Here is a 25,628-nt window from a genome sequence, read left to right as displayed (position 1 = left end):
AAGCATAGATGGCTTTACAGTCTGTGAAACATGAGGCGCCCTATCTATCTATCCTTAAATACTCAGTTCAGATATCGAAAAACTATCAAAGGTACAAACCTCAGGAACACAGGATAGGAACAGATGGGACAGACCATGCATGGTGAATCCATATGACAACCAGTTTGCTTTTCTGAGCCAGAACCAGCTGCCCCTAGCGGCCGATATGTGTCACTTTGAGCAGAACCATGAGCAGATTTGTATTTAGAATTACATTTATAATGAAGATTTCTTTATTTGAACTGGCTTTCAGTCCTGGATGTTTCAGATATATTTTATTAAGCAGTGAATACTTGATAAAACTGATCCTCAAAGCAATTTTGAAAAGATGTTGAAGTTTATAATTTAAAGGAAAACCTGTGAATATCTCTCAGACTTGAATAGGTCATTTCATGCAGGCCATCAAGCGCCTATACCCCAATTCTTGCAAAAGTTTATTACAGGTTGCTGAGTCATGCCCTGTATCTCCGCAGCCCAACATTATGACTTAGCTGCCTTGTCCCTCCTGACAGTGGCAGGCACATTAAAAGGCTTCAGAAATAAATACCCTCATTTAAGTCAAGTTGAGTGTTCTCTCAAGTAATGTGAAAGAAAATACAGGGTGAACAAGTGTTGCAGGACTTGAACTGAGTATGTGTCAGAGTACAGTTGTTGTTGTTATGGCCACTTGATGAGAGGAATATCTCAGACTCATTTAATATTATCTCAGATCGCAGATCAGGAGTCTTGGGTTGGGCATGACTGCACCAGATTCCTTTTTCAGTCACAGTATAATGAAATGCTTGCCTCTAGTCTTAACATTAGGCATGGCATGGTGAACCTACTAAGTCCTCTCAACACTATTATTCTTTAAATGGATACCATGGCATTACGACTTTTACAAACTGTGTATACCCATTGTTATTTTCCCTTTCCCAAAAGTAGGAGCCATTACGTTTAATGATTGATTATAAAGGTGCTGAAAAAACAGTGTTAGTGATGTGAGCAGCTATTCTTCTTATACTGTCTCAGCTGAATTTGTTTAAATTAAATTCTGGTTCATTAAATGAGATTACATGAGCCTTGAAAATGACAACCAGCCCATAAGTCTAAATGGCAAGGTATCCCTATAGCTCACTTCAGTCTAATGTTCCTAATGACCCCTGTTTCTTCTGAATCTGCACTGGTCAATAGGGTGACAAAGGAAATATGGGAATTCCTGGGAAAATGGTGAGTGACTTGGGTTTGTGTATCCAGCACAATGGTTGTGTTGATATGACTTCATATATCAGCTGTAAGGAAAGCAGTGAGTTCAGACTGAGGCTGCTAGACTAAAATGTATTTACTCTTAAAGGCTCTGCACACCTATGGTACAACCATCTGTCTGCATTCTAATAAGTTCAAAGAATCTTGGGAACACCTGTGGAGACGTGTGGGGCCTTCAACTGAGTGTATCATGATAATTTAACATAATAACCCAAAACTTTTAAATCATAGTTTGTAAATTGTGGCAATACGATACAAATAGGAAAGTCAGCTATCACCACTACTACAGATACTCTAATGCAGTGGTTCTTAACCTGGGTTCGATCGAACCCTAGGGGTTCGGTGAGTCGGTCTCAGGGGTTCGGCAGAGCCTCCGCCGCGGAGGTCCGGACACACTTGAATTATCGTGTAAATTCGTGATGACACACACGCCCCACTTGGCCATCACTGGCTGCAGATGATCATGCTACACTGCTTGGCCAATCAGCGTTGCGGGGAATTTAGTGCGCGCTCAGTAGTCAACGTGTGACTGTCGTTGTAGTACGTCGTGTGATTTCTTTAATATTTTATCCATACTAACTATGTCGGGCAAAAGAAGAAAGTGGTCGGACGAATATGTACAACATGGATTCTCATGTATCACGGAACGTGATGGGAGTGAGCGTCCTATCTGCATGATTTGCAACGCCAAGTTGAGCAACTCTAGTCTCGCACCGGCAGACTACAAAAACATATCTATGTCTTGAATTTGAAAAAAATCATATTTTATTTTTCACTAAAGAGGGGTTCGGTGAATGCGCATATGAAACTGGTGGGGTTCGGTACCTCCAACAAGGTTAAGAACCACTGCTCTAATGATATGTTATGTTCTGTGTATTCATAGTTGAATTAGTCCCACATTTACAGTCTTGTTTTCAGTTTGCTGGCCTTTTAATTTGTGTGTGTCTGGAAATATTCAATTGGAATTTCATAAAGTAAATGTGATTACTAATTACAGCATTAGCAGTCTGTTTTATAGTTTAACCATACCTGTAATCTTGTTTCAACATACATTCCCTGATTTTGCTATCTTGAATCCCAAGATCTAACCTTATTGTATTATTACAAAATCTCTTTTACTTAAGTATTACTCCCAGTCATTCACACACTTTTATAGGGTTACCACACAATTCACTTTGTTAGTTTGAAACACTTCTTTTGGATATAGCCTTATTTCAAACAATTTCAGCATTACCACATGTGGATTATATTTAACACTTCTAACACGTCTCCATAGGTAACAGGTTTCTTGCCTAGATAAGGAATTTTCACAGCATAAAATCAAGTCAGAATGCTTAAATAGTTAGTTGTTGTTAGTAACAGATGTTCTATATTTATATTAAATATAGGATACTATGAATTACAAGCATTCAAATCAATTCAGTCCGAAGGTGATTTTGACAATAAATATGTAATTACCCAAAATGTATTATATTTAATACATCGAAGGTCCAATTTTACATGAAAGGCTGTGAACGAGTTAGTGGACTGACATGTTTGTCTAATTCTGCTTCCAGAATAGAGTTGTGTTTCCCTCATGCCCCCTCTTAAAGACATGTTTAACCATTAATCAGATTTGTTGTATCATGGTGTCTAATGAAATAGTCACTTGCTGTATATCTCATTTGGTTACATGTAGCTCTCTACCACAAAGCAATCCTTAATGTCTCAGTAAAAGAATGTGGCTGTGCAAAATACCATCACACCACATCTAATAGCAAACATCTTCCCAAGAACTACATATCATGTAATATCGTTGTTATGAATCCTACCACTTTGAACTGTCTCTCTTTGAAAACATTGATGGTACGCAGTTGAACACATATTAACTGATGTGTGAATAATGAAAAAAGCAGTGTGAAATAAGCGTGAATGTTGATGTTACAAAAATTGTTGAAGGATTAGTTGGACCTGATTCCAATATCAGAAAGGATGGTTCAGATAATGTTTGACTATTGAGGCATTAAACTTACACATATAATAGCTCCCCTTAGCCCTCCCCATCCCATTCCCAATTGCTAGTCCTGGAGGATGCTGCATGCCCTGAACCATCTCCATGACTCTAACACTGGTCCCTCTCTCTCTTGTGTCTCTCTCCTCCCTTCACACCTTTTTGCATGCTACTGTGTCTGCTGTAACTGATCCCAGGGCTTAAAAGGACAAGCAGGGGTGAAGGTAAGTTTAGGAGCATGTGCTTTTAGCAGAAATATGTAATTTATCACCAGTCAAAGACAAACTGCAACTGTCCTGTAAGTTTCTGGCTTTGGCTTGATGTCCTTTGGTACTTTGGTCGCCTATAGTCAATCCAGTCTGCGCAAGTAGGATGAGTGGTAGAAAAATGATGAAATATAAACAGGCTGTCATTTGAGACATTGCTAAGACATGGTTTAGTGGGTGGTGGTGTTGGTGGTTAGAAGTGCAGAGCTGTATTGTGTGTACAGATAGCATGTGATTTATATCAGGAACTCAAATCTGTATTTTAAAACAGCATCAGGATCACATTCTGTAAATGGTTTCCCACTCTGGTTGGGTTACCTGCACTCTTTACACTTTGAAACACAATAGTAACAATTTGTCACATAAGCTTCTGAGAGTTCTAATTTAAGACTCCGCAAAGAAAGTGGAGAGACATTTATAGAGGCCACAGTGCACAAGGAGATTCTCAAATAGAACTTGAATAGAGTTATACAGTATATTGAGACAAATGATATTGTTTCTGGTACCACAGTTAAATCTTAGCTCTCTGTCATTTTGAAGTTACCCTAAATATGGAGCTGCCACCTGGGATAGAAAAGATTGATTTGGTGTCAAGGTGGACGTTACAGTTACAGTTAAATTTTACTGTAGTCTCCAACATTTGGGCTCAGGAATTGCAAAAGTACATCAACAGAGATAGTAAACGTAGATTCATTTTCCACTGTCATTACTACAGAGACAGAAAAATCTAAATGATCACTTTTATTTACATCAGTGTAATGAACTCTGCCCACAAAGCTTGTCTCCTGCATTTTGTTGAATGTTGATTTTTTTAGGTCATCATTGCATCGAGTTCAATGCATAGATAACAGCTTAGTAAAACTCAGACCTAAACTTTAACCAATGTACACTGTGGAGGTTTTGATTACTGTTAGTGCTATAAGGCAATGTTTTGAAGGGTCCACATTCTTTTCTGTTCTTGTGCATGTCTACAATGATGCAGATTTGTGTGCATGATGCATAGCAGTGGTTTCACCCCATTCCACAGATCAGCAGGTGACAGTAACAGGCCATGAAATGAAGCAAAGAAGGGAAGGAGGGATGGAAAACATGGTAACCAATAAACACAAGGAAGAAAATATATTGAACACATTTATTGGGCCTCAAGGATATACACACAGTGCATTTTGTGAAACACTCAATGCAGAAGTACTAGCTATAACATTTAGTAATATTTTTGGAAATAAACCTTCTCCATCCGTTAAGCTGGCTGACCATTTTCCCCAAAGATTTCTTTGTTTTCACCTCTACTTATAAATACTTTTCATATTAACACTAAATTGACCAAGTAGCTCATTTTGATGAACACTACTCTGTTGTCCTCCTCCACTCTACACATCTTTTTAGCCTCTTTATCCGAAATGCTTTGGTTTCCCAGTTGGCAAATTTCTTTTCTTAGCAACTTTGTGTCTTGCAACATCACCTGCCCAGAACCAAATAGCAGTCAGACAAAGTTAATAGCTAGCTGGTGCAGAAGGCACAACATTTAGCAGCTAATGAGTCAGATGATTTTCTAAGAAGTTGCTTGCAGCTTGTGTCCACTGCAGCCTCAGGTTTCTGTTCTAGGTGACAGGATGTGGAACCTGACGTGGTCTTCTGCAGTTGTAGTCCATCCACCTCAAGGTTGAACGTGTTAGTCACTCTGAAGTTTTTGTGCTCAGCACACAGCTGTAAAGAGTGGTTATCTGAGTGACCGTAGCCTTTCTGTCAGCTCCCAGCAGTCTGTCCATTCTCCTCTGACCTCTGACATCTCTAATCAACACAGAGCTGCTGCTCACTGGATGATTTTGTTGTTGCTACATTCTGAATAAAAACTCAGTTTGAGAAACACTCAAACCAGCCGTCTGACACCAACAATCATGTCATAGTCAAAGTGAATGAGATCACTTTCTCCCATCTCACTTCTAGCACTACCAACACTCATTACATCGCTAAGCTTCTACACCTATTTCACAAGAACACAAAGATTAACTTTGCTGTGGAACTTTCTAGTGTTACCAGAGCTTTACCTTTCTATGCATGTCCACCATGGCTGTCTGAGAGGTGGTATTTATGTGTTAGAATTAGACACATTATATGTATGTGCTAGTGGATTGATTTTCCCCCACTACAGCTTTTTACTTTCGGAGGAATGCATCGATGTGCTGAATTTCACTGATCTTTGGAGGTGACTGAGAAGCTGGAATATCCTAGTTATGTTTTTTTCCTGTCTTTGTATGTGTTCATAGGGAGCACCAGGCGAGCCAGGTCTGTCTATCATTGGACCAAGAGGACCTCCTGTAAGTGTCTTCACCTGTTCATACACTTAATACAGCTCTTATTTTCAATTACTGCTGCATACCTACATGCCACACTTTTTTATTATCTACCATTTTAGTAGATCTCTGCTGAAGACACTCATAGACTTTTCACTTCTGTTGATTAAACTACAGAGAGAGAGAGTCTTGTTCTTTGGAGAATTGTGGGGTACTTATCTCAGGTTTAAGTTAGCCCTGCAAAACTGTCTTTATGCAAGACTGGGTGAATGCACCACAAATGACAGAATAATACTTTTCTACAGACAGTGTGAAAACAGCAGCATTGTTCATGAGGACTCTAATATGCTTTGGCCATAACTTGGCTCATTAGTCATGCTTGTTTTATTAGGAAGCGAAGCAAGAAACTTCATCCTGGTCCAACTTGGGTCAGTGTTAGTTATCCAGGCATCAGACCTTAATGGTTCCTCTAACCCAAATCCTTGGGACGACAAATGAGTTTAGTGTTTCTTTTTTTTCTCCTTTTTAGTTTTCAGGAGGACAATCATAAGTTTCATAACATGAAAACATGAAAAACATAGAATAACCAAGAGTCTAGCCAACTGAAGTGGAGCACACATCTGTTTTTCCAGTTGATGGTTATTACAATGTATACCTGTGTGTGCCCGCGCTTCCTGGATGGTAATAGGCATTTCTAATGAATAACAGGCCGTGGAAGAAGCTCTGCACAGTAGGAGCCCAGTCCTGAACTTAGAGAATAAGTCAGTCAGAAACACTTGGGCCCCAGCCACACTGCATACTTCACCTGCGCATGACGGTTGCCTCTTGCTTTTCATTTTGGCAGCCATGTTAATAGGTTAGAGCATCCACACAGCCCAAGGCAAAGCTCTGTTGATGTCATATTGACATCATACCAGCAGCATTACATAGAACTGACACCTTTCACTATAGTTTCAATGTCCAGGCTGAATCTGAATATGACATGAAAAAAAAATATTGTTTTCCTTTTTTTAAACCATTTTAACAGCTGCATGTTATTAGAAGAGAAAGTAGAGGCTATGTCCTATATAACCACAGCAGAAACCAAATGGAGACTATAATCATAATATGTCAATAAGTTAACAGAACATTAGATGAAGGGAAATACTTTACTGGTACTCTCTCTCTCTCTCTCTCTCTCTCTCTCTCTCTCTCTGAGTGAGTGAGAGCACTCATCAAAGGTAGGTTATGTTTTCAACCACACGTGTTCATTTGTCAGCAGCATTACATAAAAAGTAATGAAGTGATTTGACCCAAACTTGGTTGAGGAATTTGACATGGGCCAGCGAAGGACCCATACAACTTTGGGGATGATGGAAGATATTTTTAGAGCTGTGTGTATAATGTGTTATAGAACATGTACAATTATGTCTTACATACATGCAGGAGACAGTTTTAAGGGAAATAATGATGAATTTCATTTTGGATGCATATATTTACATGCCACTTTGAATGGTGACTCTTGACATTGTAAGTACTATTTTGCCAAAATATACTTAACTTTTGAGTTTTTGCAGGAGCTTTTAACCACATCTCAAGGTCTTCATCGGTGAATGGATTTTTCCCATTTCTCTGAGAAATTATTTGACTTGGTTTAGGTCAATTCTTGACCTACGAAATAGCATCCTGCAAAACCACAAATCACCAAACAAAACTTAACTCAAAGTTCAATGAGTAAATTTTTCAAGAGCTTTCAGCTGCATCTCAATGTCATCATCAGTGGAGAGATATTTTCCATTTTTTAAGCACTTAGCAGACTATTTTTTAATATTTGCCTTAAACTTGATGTAAGATTTTTGCAGATCTTTCAACTGCATATCACAGTTTTAATGAGTAAAAAGATCCTGAGTCACCATCCCATGACCTGAACCTTTAACCACATGGATGTTGGAGATTGCTCAGAAGACTATGATAAGCTTCAAATTAAATAAATTGTTAAGATTTTTTTCCCATAATACAAAATCTTGTATAAAAAAAACAATGAGGCCATGCTGGCTGAACATCCCCTGGAAAGAGAACCGTATTTTCTTTCAGGCTTTCAGAAGTACAACAAACACACTGACTGACTGTTTTTCTGCTTATAGGGCCAACCTGGAACAAGAGGATTTCCAGGCTTTCCAGTAAGTCTTGAACTTGCTGTCTCTCTGGTTGATGCTTTGATGATTTGTGTAAATGCTGGAAATTCTAGATTTTACTTTAATGAACAAAAGACAGCAAAGCTTAATTACAGTACACAAAACAATGAGGAGTTACCAAGGTATGAGTGAAGGATAAATCATAGCCTGACCTCTAATCAAAAAATTGTTGACTGGTAGTTTGTGAATAATTATTTAACATGTAGTGATAACATAGTAATAGTAGATTGTGAGTTGATTGAGAAATGAGTGCCAGCTGTTGTTGTACAACTTTGTTTTGCAATTGCTGATCTCCATATGTAATCATACACCTCCCTTTCTTCTTTTTTCCTAGGGGCCAATTGGGTTGGATGGCAAGCCTGTGAGTCTCCCCATGTCATGTCAGAAACTGAATATACATATATACATATATAATATATTTTTTATAATATATTTTTATTGTATACATACATACATACATGTATGTATGTATATATATATATTTATACATTAAATTTGCTAGATTGATATAGTTATTTTTATCACCTGCATTCACTGTTTAAATCTTTATGCAGGGACAGAATGGACTGAAGGGAGACATGGTAAGTATTCCTTGAATTTGTCATAAACATAGTTGCACTGTAATACTATTAAAACTTAAATGTGCATTTTGTGTTCATGTAATAAACTTTAGGTGTCTGTTTATTTTGAGCACAGCCGTAGCCATAGCTGTACAATGAACATCATGCTGCAGATAAAGTAGGATTAGGATTTTGGAATGAAAGACAACTTATTATGATTGATTCTCAGCTATTACAGAATCAAAGCAAGAATGTGCACCTCCAGCTTCCACAGGCTATTTAAATTAATGTTCACCATTCAGCTTCATTTTCCTTCAAGGTGGAAAATAAGCTGTTTAGTCAGCCAATGGGGTCAGATGTATGTCATATCTATGTGGTTCATTAATCACTGAGCTCTGATGCCTGGGCACACCAAAGGCCTGATGGGAAATCATAGAGTGCCATCACTCATAACAATTAGAATAGACCCCTGTAACAACTTATTCATCTGTCTGATTAATACTTTGCATGTTTTCTCATTGCACTCATATAAATTGGAGGAATGTGTGTTTAGTCAAGTTGAATTGAAAATCAGTGGCTAAATCACATTCAAGACTGACTGCATTGCTGGTGTCTTTCAGGGTCAGCGTGGTCCTAAAGGACAGCCAGTAAGTTTCTGAAGTCTAAAATATTGACCTGCTGGTCTTTTAGGCTAACTGTATAACCACTCATGTGTTTTGACTTCTAGGGGGAACCTGGATCTAAAGGGGAGAAGGTGAGACATGGTTTGCAGTGAGTGAGTAATACACTCTGTAGTTTCCCAGCCAGCAGTGGTGGAAAACCTATTCAGATCCTTTACTGAAAAGGGTACTCCAACAAATTAGCATCACACTTCCATAAAGTTGGAACTCACAAGAAAGAAAAAGTTCAAAATTACTATGACTATCACTATGACATCATCAGGATGTTGTCAAAGATTTGGCAAAGCTTTTCCTTAGCCACTGTTTCCACTGGCTGAACTGCACTCATCATAACTGATCTTCACATATAACATCTGTGGATCTCCCCATTAAACTGAAACTGACTATGATTAGTGAAAAAATATGTGGAAAAATTTGTTGTGGTTCATTCCTCTTATTTCTCTCCAGGGCGTCTGTGGAGATTACACACACAGGGTAAGACAGCATTATTTTAAATGCTATTATCATGACGCACATTGAATCTGTGCTGTTGTTCCTGCTACAGGGTTTAACATGATTTTACTCTTTATTGTTTTGTGTGATGTGAGAACAGAATAGAAAAGTGAAGTTGGACAAACTACTGCCTGAGTTGGCCAGACAAATGGCAGGTAGCAGGGTTTGGCTTGTTGAGAGAAAACAATTACCGGCAGCTTGCTACAGTATACAGACAGACATGATAAGAGCCTGGTTTTGGCGTGCCAAGAAAGAGAGTCTCGTGTGTAAAGGGGGATTCAGATAGCTAATTCAACCTCTAAACCACTCCTGCCAAAGCTGGGGGTGGAAGGACATAAACATTTGCTACCTTGTTTAAAAGCCCCTCAAAATAGCAGTATGATACATGTTTAAATGTTTATATGTTTTTTTTTTTTATCAGTAATGCATCATGTTGTGATATACATCTCTGGACAGCAAATGCTTCAGGGTAATTTCAGAATGGGCAGTTTAAAGAAAGAAGGACCCAGAGAGAACTTGAGGTGTGATGTTTTGAGGCTGAAAGAAAAGAAGCTCCAAACCAACTATATGGCTGCTGAATTTGTTTGTCATACACTTTGCTCAGCCCACTGAAGCAGTTTGACTGGGAGGTGCATTCCCAGTGTCTGCTGACATTCAAGGCCTCAATCATATAGTGGAACCCATGGGGGTTTGGGGGGTTACTGTTGATTAAGTTAAATGTTCAGTGTTTAGAAATTTTACCTTTGAAAACAAAGCCAACTAGATCAGCGAACATTTCTTTTGTCTTATGTAAGTGTGTATTTCAGCAGCAGCCTCATTGTTACAAGAAAAATTCAATATTTTGGGAATACACTTACTTGCTTTCTCTATGAGTGTGAGATGTGAGGATCTCTTATATATGCAGTAAGCACATAGCTGGAGTCAGGATGTGATCAGCTTAGTTTAGCACAGAGACTGGAAGCCTGGAGACTGGAACCATGGTGTATTTGTCTCTATGGTGCAGGTTCATAAATGAACATGTCCAAATTAAAAATTGTTATTTTACAGTTCTATACCCATAAAAGAAATTAAAACGACACATGTAATTAGAGGTGTTGGTAGGCATTTTTTCCACTATTTACACAGGCAGGCTAGCTGCTTTCTCCTGCTTCCAGTCTTTATGCTAAGCTAGGATGAGCACATTCTGACTCCAGCTCTGTGAAAGAAAAGAAACCTTTTGAGCTTTTCTTTTAAACTGAACTCATCTTAAAATCAGACTTCAAAAGACATGCCTCATCTTTTCTGTAGCTGGATTCTGGCTCGTTACAGCCATTACCAGTACTGATTGAAATAACCACTTCCTTGGTGTGTAGGGCCTCTTTGCACAGGATCTTCCATTGAAAACCCTGGCCGCCTTGCGCTACAATCAGGCTGTGATGTTGAAGGTTTGTGGGTGCCTCAAAACACCCTAAAAGATTACCTTCAGCTGAGGTGTCATCAAGTCATGCCGCAAAGAGAGCCAGTGTCCCAGACCTCAGGCTCTCCTTAGCCCTATGCTCTCCACCCAAAAGAAAAAATAAAGATTTGGTAGCAAGGTTTTCAGAACAAGTTTTTCCTGTTTCATAAAAGATAAATCAACATAATATACAGTTTGTAACTCTTAAATTTGTTACTGGAATTAAGACGAATTGCACATACTGCACAGGCACAGTGATGCCAATATTAAGAATAGATCACTCAATTAAAAAATTCCATATTTGTACACATGATGTATAAAAAAATTAAATTACAAAAATAAAAATTAGAATTACCTTCTCGTGGTTGTCTGCCTCCACCCTCACACCCTCAGACTAGTTTCAGATTACATCCCTGTTTATCCAGACTCATATAAAATATGAACCATTTGTGTTAGATTTTGTCATAAGTGCTGTATGAAGTCTTGAGTAATAACTAAAAAGTGTTTTGTGAGGTCACCGTGACCTTTAACCTTTGACCTTTAGCCACCAAAATCTTATCAGTTTGTCTTTGAGTCCAGGTGAAAGTTTTTTACCAAGAAATTCCCTAAAGGTGTTACAGAGATATTGCTTTCACAAGGCCAACACTGTGTTTTGTGAGGTCACAGTAACTTTGACCTTTTACCTTTGACCCCCAAAATCTAATCAGTTCATCCTTGAGTCTTAGTGAATGTTTTTGCCAAATTTGAAGAAGTTCTGTGAAGGCATTACTGAGACATTGTGTCCACAAGAATGGGACAGACAGGCAGACAACCCAAAAACAATATGCCTCTTGCTCTGATGCCAGAGTGGAGTCATAATGACTGAAAGATGACAATTTTTTCAGTTTTCAATTGCACTGGGCCTGCCATTTTGAAAATGAAGTCTAATTCAAGGTAATTATAATTATGTCAGTGTTATGAAATTTTAAATAGAAATGCATTTTGTTCTGTAATTATATATAATTAATTATGATAAAAGAAACAAATAAAAAAACTAAACAGAAAAAAAAGTATCTAGTCTTTTATTTATATGTTAGGTACATAAAAATTTAACTCAAATTGGAAGTGACATTTCTATTTCACTTTAATATTGGCATCCTTTGACTTGACCTGTGGACCAAACCTGTGTCCAGTTTTGTGGTGGATAGCTGGAAATGGTGAGGGACAAAGCAGCACACCTGCCTACTTTTACTAAATGTATACCCATACTTACACTATATTGACTTATAACATGCTGTATATATTTCCATAGATATAGTTCTGTTGTTATTTTTTTCAACTGATCTACTTAAAAATAGTGTGACTGATCACACAATGAAAAGAAATATGTTCAAAACTGACCTAAAGGTAGAAATATGTATAAGTATTTTCACATATTGGGTCAGGGTAGTCTTTACTGTAGAGGTTGCTGCATAATAAAAATTGTGGAAATATGTATGCTATGTAAAAAGTAGGCAAGTTGCATGCAGCTGGTTCTACTTGGTGTCAGTGGGAAAATGTAGCTATCAGCGGGATCTCACCTGCACTGCCCTCTGCTAAACTTGTACCTGATTATGCTGGTCATCTCAACAGAAGCGACGTATTGTACAGCCCTGTGTTGGACAGTTGGCCACAGTAAGTCTGGATGTGCATTGTAACTATACTGCTATACTCTCTTTGTGGCAAGACTAGCACCCACCTCTGCTCCACTGCAATCTATGGGCCTGGCTGCGCACAAATCCTGAACAGGGGATGCTTGATTTGACCAACAGACCTTTGAATGAAGTTTGAATGTATTCACATTCTTTGGATATAAAATTTTATCACAGAACATCAATCATCCCCTTTTCTACTCCAGGCCCAAAGAGTGTTGTGCTGGTGCCTCTTTTTTGTCGTTCCTTTCTTCAACCTTGTTTCCTTTTTCTCTCCTTTACCATGTCCCTGCTTTTCACTCTCATGTTTCTATTTCTCTTTTCCTCCACACCCCTCCCCCCCCCCTTCACTCTCTTGGTTCTACCCCATTTCCTTTCTTTGGCCTCCTGGTCCTTGCCCTGTGACCTTTTTTCATCGGTGGCCACCTGTGCTTTGTGACATCCCCTGGCAGATGTTGCCCATCACCGTGCGAAACATGCCCTCAATAAGCCCTCTAATCTTAAAACGCCTCAAGGTACAATTCTCTCTGCCCCTACTTCCCCCCACCCCCAACCGCCATGATGCTATAATTAACCAAGTTCTGGCTGCTACTACTTCTGAATGGTTAGTCATACTCAGGTGAAAAGTTCTTGTCTTGTCTTGTAAGTGGACTTTGGAAATTGATTATTGCCATTCAAAAACTTTGATATAGGTGATTCTCCAAAACTCCAATTTACATCCTCTCAGTCTTTCTGTCTACACTATCCGCATATTCCAAATAATGACAAAGAAAAGATGGTGAAGATAAGACAACCAAAATATTAATAGAAAAGTTTCAGTCAGAGTCAGGGAAAGACCCTTGTTACAGTAAAAAGAAAAAAAGGCAAACATTAATTGTTGATTGTTACATGAGTCACATACTGACGAGAAGCACACTTCTTGATTCACACAATCTTGCATAAAAAATATAGTGAATGTATGAAATTTAGGACATAGTTGAAAACTGTTGTGGAACCGCTGTAGACAATGGACATCATTGTGCTGTATTTGCCCTTCTGTGCTCACATACACACTATTTTAATACAGCTGAAGTTTTCATTCATATGTCTTTCTGTTTCATTTGTCATGGCAACAAAACAAATTTGAAACAGTGACTACATGTTAACCAGCATTCACTTCTAAAATCCCGATTTTATAACCACAATGTCTGACAACATCACCAAAGACATCAGTTAAAGACAAAGACTGAATTGTGATTTCAGTTGGATTTGTTGTACATGATCATTCACAGAGAAAGTTGGAAGATATCTTTCAATATCTTTCTTATTTAGTCTCTCACACAAAGCACAGTTTGGGTAATGATACACAGAGAGAAGGTAGAACTGGAGACTCTCTTCTAAGCTGCTAGGTTTGTCAAAAAAGTCATTTGATTTGTCGCCAGGTGCTTTTTTTGAAAAAAACTCACTAAATCTACTGATTCGTGCTAAATTGACAACACTGCAGACTGTAAATGCCCCATCTTTATTTTGAAAGAGCAACAGCCAATAGGAAACTCCAACTCAGTCACGTTCAGTCATTCGTCTGACCAATGGTGGAACTATGATCACTTAACTGTATCACTCAGTCACAGACATTTGTGATAATAGCACTCGCAGTGCTGTTGCAGTCCAGCCAAAAACAGATGTGTGTTTCTGACTCGGGACAAAGATTATCTGTGGAAATTGGTTTTTCAGTCACTGATCAGACACTGCCCAAGAAGAAAACCATTCCTAGCATAACAGTAGAAAAGTGCAAAAATAAAATTAACATTTGCCGAAGAATTTGAAAAAAGCTAAATGAATATTGGCAGAACATTCTTTGGCCAGAAGAAACCAAAAAAAATGTGTTTGGCTCAAATGGGGTCCAGTGTGTTTGGCATAAACCTGCATAGTACTGACTTTGAAACATGGATTGTACTGATATGGGGCTGCATAAGTGCAAAGGGGAGATGGCATTTAAAGATGGCATTTTGTATACCCAGATACTGAATGGAAACATGTCTCAGTCTGAAGAAGCTGTGGTTTGAGATCATTCCCAGGCCTCTGGCTGTCAATGGGCAGTGTTCAGAATAACTACTCATAGATTAGCTGTATATTACAAACAAGCTAAAGGAAAGATCAAAATCAAAATTATATCCATTCCTATCAAATATATTTTTTAAATAAAATAATAATAATAATAATAATAATAATAATAATAATAATCTGAACACCATAAATATTTTAGATTTTTTCCATAGATCACTTACAAGTGTCTAAAAATGCACGCAATGCTTAGGAAATGGTTAAAAAATTCCAGGATCCACCCCTTTAACTGAATTGGCACCAAAATTTTATGAGATCACTAGTTTTTATATAATCCTGGTGCCAAACAAACAAACCAACAAACAGACGTGTGAAAACATAACTTCCTTTGCAAAAGAAAAAAGCATCAAAGCCAGTAAATGGCTGGAGAAAGATCAAGGTTGCCATTCACCATCAGTGTCTCCTTGAGTGAGACACTATACAACCAGTCTTAACTACGTGAGGCAAGTTCTGTAACTCTTTTGGTCTAATATTCACTAGTTCATTAGTTCTCTGTTTCATCACATCATTGCTAGCTGCTACTGGGACTTGTCTCGGTCTCATATTCATAGACACCTGATATTTGCCGGTGTTCTCTTACTAAGGGTATTTGCTAGGACCATGTCTCAAGGGTCCTTGATCATGTCCTGACACATGGTTAAGTTATATTCCCTGAAGTCCATGGGATGTGGTAAAAGCCCAGGAAAAGCTAATAAGTGAACCTCAAGAATAAATCTTTGCATTAAACCTCTTGCTTTGCTCCCCATCTAACCTTCCTCTCAGCACCCCCCCCCCCCCCCCCCCCCCCGCATTTATTTGAGATGTAGTCTGAGATATTGTGTTGGCATGGCCAGTGTGGCAAGACATGCTCCAGCATGGCAGGTTGTAACTCAAGGTCTCTCAGCAGGGCGAGCCTGGAGCGCAGGGACCCCCGGGACCTCCAGGACCCCCTGGACTGCCAGGAACACCAGGCTTGAATGGAGCCAGTGGCTCCCCGGTGAGTCCCAGTCTTACTTCAGTCAGAAATTAAAATCCTATGCACCTGTTAATTTGCCACCTGTGCTTAATAAACTCAGACTGCTCCAGAGAGGTGAAAACATAGTGAGAATATTATGAATACAATATCAGTCTGGACTGGAAATAGAGTCACAAGTTCACTTTGCTTAGGGACCATTAGAACCTGGACATGCTGCTCTCAATAACTCAGCTGTTTCGAAACTGACATTGATTCCATGTTGCCACCTAAAAACATAAAACTTCACTTTGACAACCACTGGGTTGTTCAGTTTTTAAGAAAATATGTGTTGTCTTGTGTTAAGTTTTGTTTGACGTCATTTATTGTCAGGCAAACGAGTAGTTGAAACGGAATCATAGAGCTTGTGCGACAGATATTTTGGAGATGTTATATGAGGAATTTTTCCAATTTTAGGGTAAGCCTGGTGAGCCAGGAAAACCAGGAAAAGACCTACGGGTAAGTTTGTTTCAGTGATTCCATGTTTATTTTTACAGAATATTCTCATTAGTGAAAGTTTGTTGGTGTGACATTTACCTTCCTTGGATTTCTGCATTGTTTCTGCAGCTTTTACCAGGACTCAAGGTAAACTACTTTTTCTTTTTGGCCAAACAGCAAAATTAAAATTCTGAAAAACTTGATTATGAAGGCAGAAGCCAAGAACACTGGAAAGGAACCAAAGGTTGACAATCAGAAGCAAAACATTATTCAAATACAGGTAGCAAATCCAGTGAGGAACATGAGAGAACAAACACAGATAAACTGACAAAGTCTGTGACTGAGACTTCTAGGTCAGACTGAATCTCACTGTATTAGGCTTTAGCATCAGCTCGGCTGCAGCACGATCAGAGGCATGACTTTGTAGCCCACAAAGCAAGGCTCAGCCTTGTACATCTGTCAATGTAAATCTGCATTTGTTACACTGGCTAGATATGTACTTTGTCTGTACACACACTGTTTTATCTCTCCAGGGTGAGCCAGGTGTGCCAGGACAAAAGGTGAGCTCCCTTCTGTATTTCTCTTTTGAAAAATCTTATAGTTTGTAGAATCCAGGATGTGGTTGGATTTGCCAGAAAATACCTGATAATATTTTACATTGTGAACAGAAATCAATCAATTTTCCCAGGTTATAGTTGACTTTTATTTATGATGTGCTTCAAATATGTGCAGGGATTAATGCAGACACAGAAGGAGGTAGATTTCCTTCTTGTTGAAAAACATACACTCACTGAGCACTCCTTAATGAACACCTGCTTATTCAGTGATTCAATCAGCCAATCATGTGGCAGCAGTGAAGTATATAAAATCCTGCAGATCCAGGTAAGGAGCTTTAGTTATTGAGAAAATAGTGATTCAGTATAATATCATTGTTGGTTTGAGTGTTTCTCAAACTGCTGATCTCCTGGATTTTCACTCACAACAGTCACAACAAAAGCATCCAGTAAGCAGCAGCTCTGTGTTGATGAGAGAGGTCAGAGGAGAATGGACAGACTGGTTGGAGCTGACAGAAAGGCTACAGTCACTCAGATAACCACTCTTTTGTGCTGAGCACAAAAGCTTCAGAGTGAACAACAAGTCCAACCTTAAAGTAGATGGACTACAACAGCAGTAGGAAAACGTGAGGTTATACTTCTTGTCAAAAAGACCAGAAACTTGAGGCTGCAGTGGACACACTCACCACCACTTGACAGTTAAAGACCTGGTCTGATGGATCTGTTTTTTTGCTGAGACAGCAGATGGTAGGGTCAGAGTTTAGCAAGGAGATTGGCAACATGAATGTGCAGCTGACAAATCTGCAGAAATGTTCATGGAGCACAATCTCAAAGGAATTTTTGCAACATTTTGTGAAATCTATGACACAAAAAACTGAGGCGGAGGTTAATACCCAGTTTTGGGTATGGTGTTCCTGTTAAAGTGCTGGTGAGTGCTGGTGAGTGACAGATCATAGTAGGACTTTAGAGCTACTTAGAAGATGTTTTTTTCTTTTTTCAATTCTTTTTACTTTTGGAAATTTTTATGCCTTTATTTTCTCAGCACATGACAATGAATATGGGCAAGAAATGTGGAGAACCAGAGTAAGAGAATGCAGAAAATGGTCCGGTCAGCTGGGAGTCAAACTGGGGGTTCAGGGCGTTTAAGCAGGAAAAGACGGTTTTAATAAATCAGGTGCCACTTTGCCATTGCTGTGTCCATTTGCCAGCAATTTGCTGTTTGTCAATTTTTTGAGAATCTGTGTAGTTATATATAATATATCATATATATTACATAATATTTATATCTTTGTGTCTCTATAGGGTGATCAAGGCGATGTAGGCCCACCAGGTCCTGATGGCCCAAAGGTGTTTAACTTTGAGCATGTTTTATAGCCTAACCTTTTCATGTTTGACTGTGGTGTTTGGTTTTCACTTAAAGGTTCAGGAAAAAAGTTTGAAATTAAACTCCATAGGACACTTAGCTGTCTTAAAATATGTGGCGTTCACATACCATATGTGAATGCCACATTTACATGGGTTGCGGGTTTTTGCTTTCATTCCTCTTCCCATTACTGGCTGTGAAGTAAACCTTTTCCTGATTAAGAAATAGCAAACAAAATCCACAGTCCATATTCCGTACACAAATTTATTCAGCGAAACATTTATTTAACAGCACATACAGAAGTTTAATTTTAGCTATAGTCAAACAGAGTGGGCATTTTCATATTAGTTTTTTGGTGTAGGTCGGTGTTTGGTCCTGGAAACAAACCTACTTCCAAACACTGTCTGTGGAAACACAAAGAGGGTAATTCAAGTTCCATATTAGTTTAATTATAAAATAAACTTTTGCATGAGGACCATGCATTTTGTCCCCCATCTTAGTGGCATCATTTGGCCAGCAAGTACCACACTTCTTTTTATATACATTAAATGGTAAAGATGTATTAACTGAAGCTTTGAGGGATCTCTAGAGCTGATATCATAAAAATACTGAGGCCCTGACCTCACAGAATGATGCAAGCAGCATCTGTTGCTACATTTAAGGTTTGGACATTTATTTAATGGAAAGTGTTTCCTAGATTATTGCATAATATTCTCCTTAGTATTGAATAGACAGGGACAAACACAGCATGCATACACACACGCACACATTGACACAAAATGCACACACATTGTGTGGTTGGCAGTTTGAGAGATCTAACCTTGGCTTTGAGGTTGTGTGGGGGTCAAAGTGAGTTGTACCCACTACGGTCTCCATGTGCTGGTCCACGTACTTTTCCATGGCTTAACTGACTTCCTCTAGAGAACACACACAGAGACATACACACATACAGCAAATGTTCTACACTAATCCAAGCCATTAAATGGCATTACGAGAGATCAGAGTTTTTGGCTTTAGATATGACAGAAAGAAAGAAAGAAAGAAAGAAAGAAAGAAAGAAAGAAAGAAAGAAAGAAAGAAAGAAAGAAAGAAAGAAAGAAAAAGAAAGTACTAGTAAAGATTAACTTAGAATCTTTTAAATATTTCATTCAACATACTATCTGTGGCAGGCTGAAGGTGGAAGGTTGGAAAGTCTCTCACTCATGCTGAAGGAACTCTTGCTCAGCTCAAATTTCACTTGAGTAGGTGTGAAGTTATTCAAGAAAGGAAGGAACATGAATGATTCCTCCATTTTAGTTGAATGGTTTAGGGCAAATTGATAATCTGACATATTATCACCTTATGAAGCTGCTATTGTTAACATGTTAGCAGACATTTTACATGTTGCGTTAAAGACCAAGTAATTAATTTAGTGTAAAAATGCAATTTGTAAGTCAATAATGGAGAATAAGAATATAACTGTACACTAAATTCCAAACTTTAATCATGTGTGTATCGTCAAACAGCTCAGCTGCCACAGAGTACATCAATAATGTGACTCTTTTTGAAAGTAATTTCATCTGAAGCAGGAAACATAAGCTCAGATTGAATGAACTGTAAAGGTCACACTGAACATTGCCCCTCTGAATTTTACACAGCAGCTTTTCTGGGGCTCAGACTGCTGAACACCTTATAGTTGTAAGCTTCTGATTCAGCTTCAGATTATTAATTAATTATAATATATATATATATATATATATATATTATAATTATATATTAATTATATTTAAACCATTCTTCCTTCCTTGCTTTCTTTGAAATCAACCCAGAATCCTGTTTCTGTTTTCTGCTATGAGCACATGATTTGAAGGTCACTAAGAGGACAGAAAAACGGTTTGCACAGGGACTGTTTATGCAGCTTTTTTCCTGAGGTTCTACAACATTGATAGATAACCTCTTAGATAAAATGTGAACTGCTCCTTTCTCATCCACTCTAAGCGGCTTCGCATCACAGCAATTTCCTACTTCAATTTGATTTGCGAAGTCCTTAATCAATTATTTTCATTTGATTCAGTGCAATTTAGTTCAATTCTTTATGATTCAGTTTCATCAGATACCATGTTGTGTGAGGCATTTCTCAGAATTAACCCTCAAGTGCATATTATAGGCTAAATTTTAAACATATCCCCTAGTTATAAAAGTGTGGACCCAGGATTTATTTTCCAACTAAAACACGATCCATCCATATTTTTTTCTACGCATGCAAAACAGTTTAGTAAGAATAATTAAAAAAAAAAAACCCTGCACCACTTTTAACGGACGTCATCATTATGCATATTTTAAAAACTACATAGTCCATCTACACATGGATCGTCAGCAGCAGATGCTTCAACCATGTGCAGCTCATGCACTTTCGGCACAGTCAGGTCATGAACTGAAAGTCTGCTCACTAATCTCTGCTCTGTTTGTGTTGACATCAGCCTGATATCTGCATACAGCTGGCTACCTAACGTTAGCTCCCTGTCAGGAACAAACTGAATAATGTAGAATGCACACAATGTTAAATCAGTTTCCACAGCCTCACATCCCAGAGGTTATATCTCGTCAACAGACACAAAGCCAGACCTCAGGTTAGTTTGCAAAATCTTTTTTTTCAGTCTATCATGTCTTTATTTAATCTTAGCCAGCGTCACAACAGTCCTGAAAACTGTGGTGGGTCCACACACACTATAATTATTCATGTCACAGTTGACAGGATTGTTGTGACTCAGTGTGGCTCAAGGTAGCTCCTATTATCTATTTCATTTTTAACTTAAACTTACCTCGTTGTGTATGTTGTAATAAATGAAAACCATGCAACCCTAACCACAACTACAAAGATCAATCTTGGGATTTTAAGAATCGATAATGGATCATTCAAATTAATTAGAAAATGTATTATTTTATCTAGCCCTACTTTGGACACAGTTATTCTAATGCTTATAGAGGATCTTGTGCTCCATCTAGTGGACTGCTCTGATTGTTATCAGTTTTCATAATTAAAATATTTCTCTCTGCTTTGCTTCACAGGGAGTTAAAGGTGACCAAGGAATGAAGGTAAGATTTTTTAGTTTTTCAATTTTCTTTTGTGTAACACAATATTAGGGACAAGACTTTAAAAATGCTGAGGTCCTGAGTCCAAGACCTAAATCTAAACCTGACCAAGCATAAGGGTTTTTGATCACACTAGTCTATTGTATAAGCTCATGTATATATATGCCTTTTGAGTTTTCATTTTTGTAATTTTTCCAGATTATCCAATCTAATCTGATTCAAATAATATATTCCACTTGACAAGTATGATCATTTTCTGAACACATGCAGGATCAATATCAATATATCAGTATCAATCCTGTATTTTATCTGAAAGTTTCAAAATTATCTACAGTAATTTTGAAAGTACAGCAATGTTTGGACAGCAGCAATGTTGTGTGTTGTGCCAATTTTTAGTTGTGCGCTAGTCCCTCCAAAAAAGTCTGATTTAAATAATGCTGATGAAAATGGTAGTTTGACAGAGGAATTTACATCTCAGTTTTACCTACTAGCGTTCTCTGTAACCTTAGACTATACCATACTGTGACCTCTTGAATACTCTGTTCTAAAGTGTCAGAAATGCTTAGTTGGCCTTGAGTTGGAATTGTTTTGTCAAATTTTAAGTCAAGATGTTTATCTATTGGTTATAAAAAGTAAACATCACTTTAGGGGCCTCAGTGTCATCAGTAGAATCTACAGCCCTGATTTTGTTTTAGCTGTACCTTCTGTTTTAGACTTGTGGGTGCCAAAAGAGAATATGAGAGTAAGGGGCATTGCTTGTGTGTTACCTTGTCTGTCTGTAAATCTCAACTACCCTCTTTGCTAACAAAGAATCCTCTTGTTTACTAATTCATGATCTAGGTTTGGAAGTTTTGCTTTATAGTTTATTGTGACGAACAACTTCATTCAGTAAAGAGTTAACCCTAATTCTATATGAGTAGCCTTTCACTGAAAAAATGATAAACTAGAATTAACCATAGATCTTAATGTTAATCAGTGTTTCACAATACATTCACCATTCACACAGTAACCACCTCTCTACTTTAATATTTTTTCCAAGGCAACCACTTGCTGCTTTGGATTAGGGACCAACCTCATAGAAGGCCTCTGATGTCAGCGCTAAAAACATATATCTCCCCCAGTCAGGCTCCATGTCACGAAGGAGCACTGCTTCTCCCACTGAGCCTTTGCTCATCTTTGATTTCCCCCTGGTTGAAAGAGTGTGTCTGCTTTTACGACCCTGCTGCTCATCTGAGCTGCTTTTTTCATACACTCTATAGGGAGATGAAGGAAAGTGGGGTTTCCCAGGAGAGAGGGGAGAGAAGGTAGAGTGACAGGCAAGCATGGAGTTGTGTGTGCAGCATGTCAAGATTTATTTATGCATTGTGAGATCACAGATGTCCCCACTTGAGTCTGGATTAGTGAAACTCTGTTTAGATTTATCTCTTAGTGGAAAAGCACTTCAGAAGTTTGAACTGAAAAGCTGATGTCTTTTTTTGAACACAAACAACCTGAAAACATTCATGAATTTAAATCCATCTGTGGGCACATAAAATTATACTCTAATGAAAATTTTATCAACATGGGTATTAACAGAGTTTTAGAGTTCAGTTGTGCTGTGTGAGCATTACCCTGCAAGAATGAATACTAAGCATTTGTGCTGAGGATCTTTTCTTGTAGTTGACTTTTTGGTTAATGTCATCTACTCGGTTCTCTATTAATTCTCTGGTGGACACCAGTACCTCAAGACACCAAGTTGACCTACACCTACAGCAGCTCTCCTTGGTCATGCTATCATGGCAGTAGCAATCGCAGCCACACGGATGTGTGTTTTCTCCATTAAGCCTCACAGATGGGGGAAAGAGGAAGAAAAAGTCAAAAGCGGAAAAAACTTCAAGGAAAGTGCATACTTGTTGGTATCCACAGGAAATGGTGATCTGGAAAAGGCCTTTATTGTTAATAGTAAAGAGAAAGTGCTTTTGCAGGCTGCTCCTTCAGTGTTAGGCTATGGGCTTCCATCCTCCCAGGGGAAATCTGTTCTATATATAATCTCAGAGAGCCGGCTGCCAGTGCCTTGTGAGTGAAATAAAGTGGGCCAGGTAGAATTTTGTGGTTTACACAATGACCATTGATATCTGCATGGTGCAGACCATAAATAATGACTTTTCAAGACTCAACCGCTTCAGTTCCAAAGCTCCCAGCAGGCAGCGTACTCCACTACTTCTCTTTAGACTGATCTAATAAGCTCTGTCTTTGAAAACAGCTTTAATTCTACTTTCCCTCTGAGAACTGAGAGGAGTAACAGACAATGACAGAGACAGAGGAGAATGTAAGCCAACAGTTTCACTTCCTTGACTGAATTAAAAGGTATCTCAGCTGTTTTCCTTTCACTGCAAATGAGAAGCAATGAGCTACCCAGCATACATCTGTATGCAACATTTCCTGTTTTTGGCTCTCTATGAGCAAATTGAAAACAAAAGTGATTGCTTTCATTGAATGGACCAATGTTTTGTCAAAATATTATATTCATGTTCCCCTAAGGATGATTCCTTGAACTATTTCCCTTTGGGACATCCGCAGAGCTTTCCTCTAGAAGCACTCTCTGGTAGTAATGCAATCCAATGTCACAGTTTATTTACAGCAGGAACCTTATTGAATGGTCAGTGAAATGGGCGATGGTTGGCAGTAAATACCAGTCTGAACAGGTGTGGAGTGTGAAAGTATGAAAAGACAAAGGCCAAAAGGCAGGTCACAAACTGGCAACAGGTCTAAACACAAGTAGCACAGGCAGGTCAGGTCCAGGCTACAGGCAGGCAGCTACAGGTACAGATGTGGGCAGAAGTGGCTGGAAAACACTGACAGAATCTTACAAGATTGCATAGCTAAGATGTGTGAAGGTATACAGTGTTGGTTACAATAGATTTAGCCAATTTTAATTTATGAGTGTTTATCTAAAGCTTATCTGAATTACACAGATTTAAAACTATACAATTTCAAAATGGATGAAAATTCCTTTTTGTCAGCATTGTGTGAGATGATGAGATGATGCTGACCAAAACAGCCTCAGACTAGTTTGTTTTGATTTAATGGCTTGAAAAGCAGGGATTTTTAGAGCAGAAGACCAAAAGATGCAGATGATTTGAGATTACAATAGCAAAACCAATTTTTGAGAAAATTGTGAAAACGTAAACTTTACAGCGTTACCTTGTGGGCAATTGGTGTCATTATTTGTGCCTGAATAGTTGATGGAATTTGCAACCTACCTGCCCATTTTGGTGAGTTTGGCTCTTGCATTTGTTGCTGCATGAACATTTATAACAGAGAAAAATAATAAGAGTCTCTGTGTAGTGTTTTCTATAAAGAGTACCTGGTGTAAACAACCTCCTTTTACTTGTACTGCCCTGACCAAGACCCAATGAGGTTGAAACTGTTTTTGTTGTTGTTGTTGTTGTTGTTGTTGTTGTTGTTGTTGTTGTTTCTTGTTTTTGTGTTTTTTGTTTTTTGGCTTTTAATTTTTTATTTTCTTCGCTTTGATCAGTTTTTCATTCTCAACAGCACCTTAAGGCTTCCTGGATTAAGTACACTGTTATTTTGTCTGTTCATAATATTCCAGTGTTAAGTGAGAAGCACAAACAAACAAATTGAAAACAAATGATCCTGTAGCATCACTGGAAGATGATTACAGTTCCTATAAGAGCGTTGTACTTTTCCTATGAAGTGGAAATACGCTGATTGCATGCTTCAGTAAAAAGATTAGTATATTGATAAATCATGACATGGCAGGCCAGTGTTACAGATCAGTAGTGTATTTGACAGAAACAGAGATATTCTCCACCTTCCTCCACCTCCATCTTCCAACTGACAGATGAAAAGTCACAGTCACGTGAAAATCTCTGACACCCATAAACATTAGTTTATGTGCATCTCAGAGAAGAATGTTCCAGCATGTAGAAGTGTGTCATGTGACCACTAGTGGTAACAATCGTACCTGTATACTAATGCATATTAACAAATGTATACTAATACTAGTAACTAGTATGCCCTTTGGTGACTATAGCCTGCTGTTCAAAGATTCTACAAAACTAAGTGCCAGCAATTAAAGCATCATTATCTTGAACAGTGTTGCCCTGCTCTCTAGTTGCCCAAAAGGTGTAGAACGCTTATTTAGGGAAACCCAAAAACTAGAATATTTGATACATGTGGGGTATGTAGTCAACAAATGATTTAAACTCTCTGGCACTGGAGACCATTGAGACATGGAAGAAAGTAAGTCAACAGAACTT

At 38.3% G+C, this 25,628-nt stretch overlaps 1 protein-coding gene across 1 annotated transcript in view; it reads left to right on the top strand.

The window, feature by feature from the left end:
- The first annotated feature begins 3,476 nt into the window (after positions 1-3,476).
- LOC130181137 (collagen alpha-1(XIII) chain-like) overlaps positions 3,477-25,628 on the top strand; it is a 52,647-nt gene continuing 30,495 nt past the window's right edge. Inside the window, exons 1-16 of the mRNA XM_056394959.1 lie at positions 3,477-3,498; positions 5,808-5,858; positions 7,958-7,993; positions 8,343-8,369; positions 8,563-8,589; positions 9,189-9,215; positions 9,296-9,322; positions 9,696-9,722; positions 11,093-11,164; positions 15,832-15,924; positions 16,357-16,398; positions 16,507-16,524; positions 16,911-16,937; positions 18,234-18,278; positions 21,343-21,369; positions 22,626-22,670. Of these exons, the coding sequence (XP_056250934.1) occupies positions 8,587-8,589; positions 9,189-9,215; positions 9,296-9,322; positions 9,696-9,722; positions 11,093-11,164; positions 15,832-15,924; positions 16,357-16,398; positions 16,507-16,524; positions 16,911-16,937; positions 18,234-18,278; positions 21,343-21,369; positions 22,626-22,670 (453 nt within the window). The 5' untranslated portion in view covers positions 3,477-3,498; positions 5,808-5,858; positions 7,958-7,993; positions 8,343-8,369; positions 8,563-8,586. The remainder of the gene's footprint in view (positions 3,499-5,807; positions 5,859-7,957; positions 7,994-8,342; positions 8,370-8,562; positions 8,590-9,188; positions 9,216-9,295; positions 9,323-9,695; positions 9,723-11,092; positions 11,165-15,831; positions 15,925-16,356; positions 16,399-16,506; positions 16,525-16,910; positions 16,938-18,233; positions 18,279-21,342; positions 21,370-22,625; positions 22,671-25,628) is intronic.

The sequence above is a fragment of the Seriola aureovittata genome, chromosome 14, assembly GCF_021018895.1.
Source record: "Seriola aureovittata isolate HTS-2021-v1 ecotype China chromosome 14, ASM2101889v1, whole genome shotgun sequence".
In the NCBI taxonomy this organism is placed as follows: domain Eukaryota; kingdom Metazoa; phylum Chordata; class Actinopteri; order Carangiformes; family Carangidae; genus Seriola; species Seriola aureovittata.
This window is presented reverse-complemented; position numbering and strand designations above follow the sequence as displayed.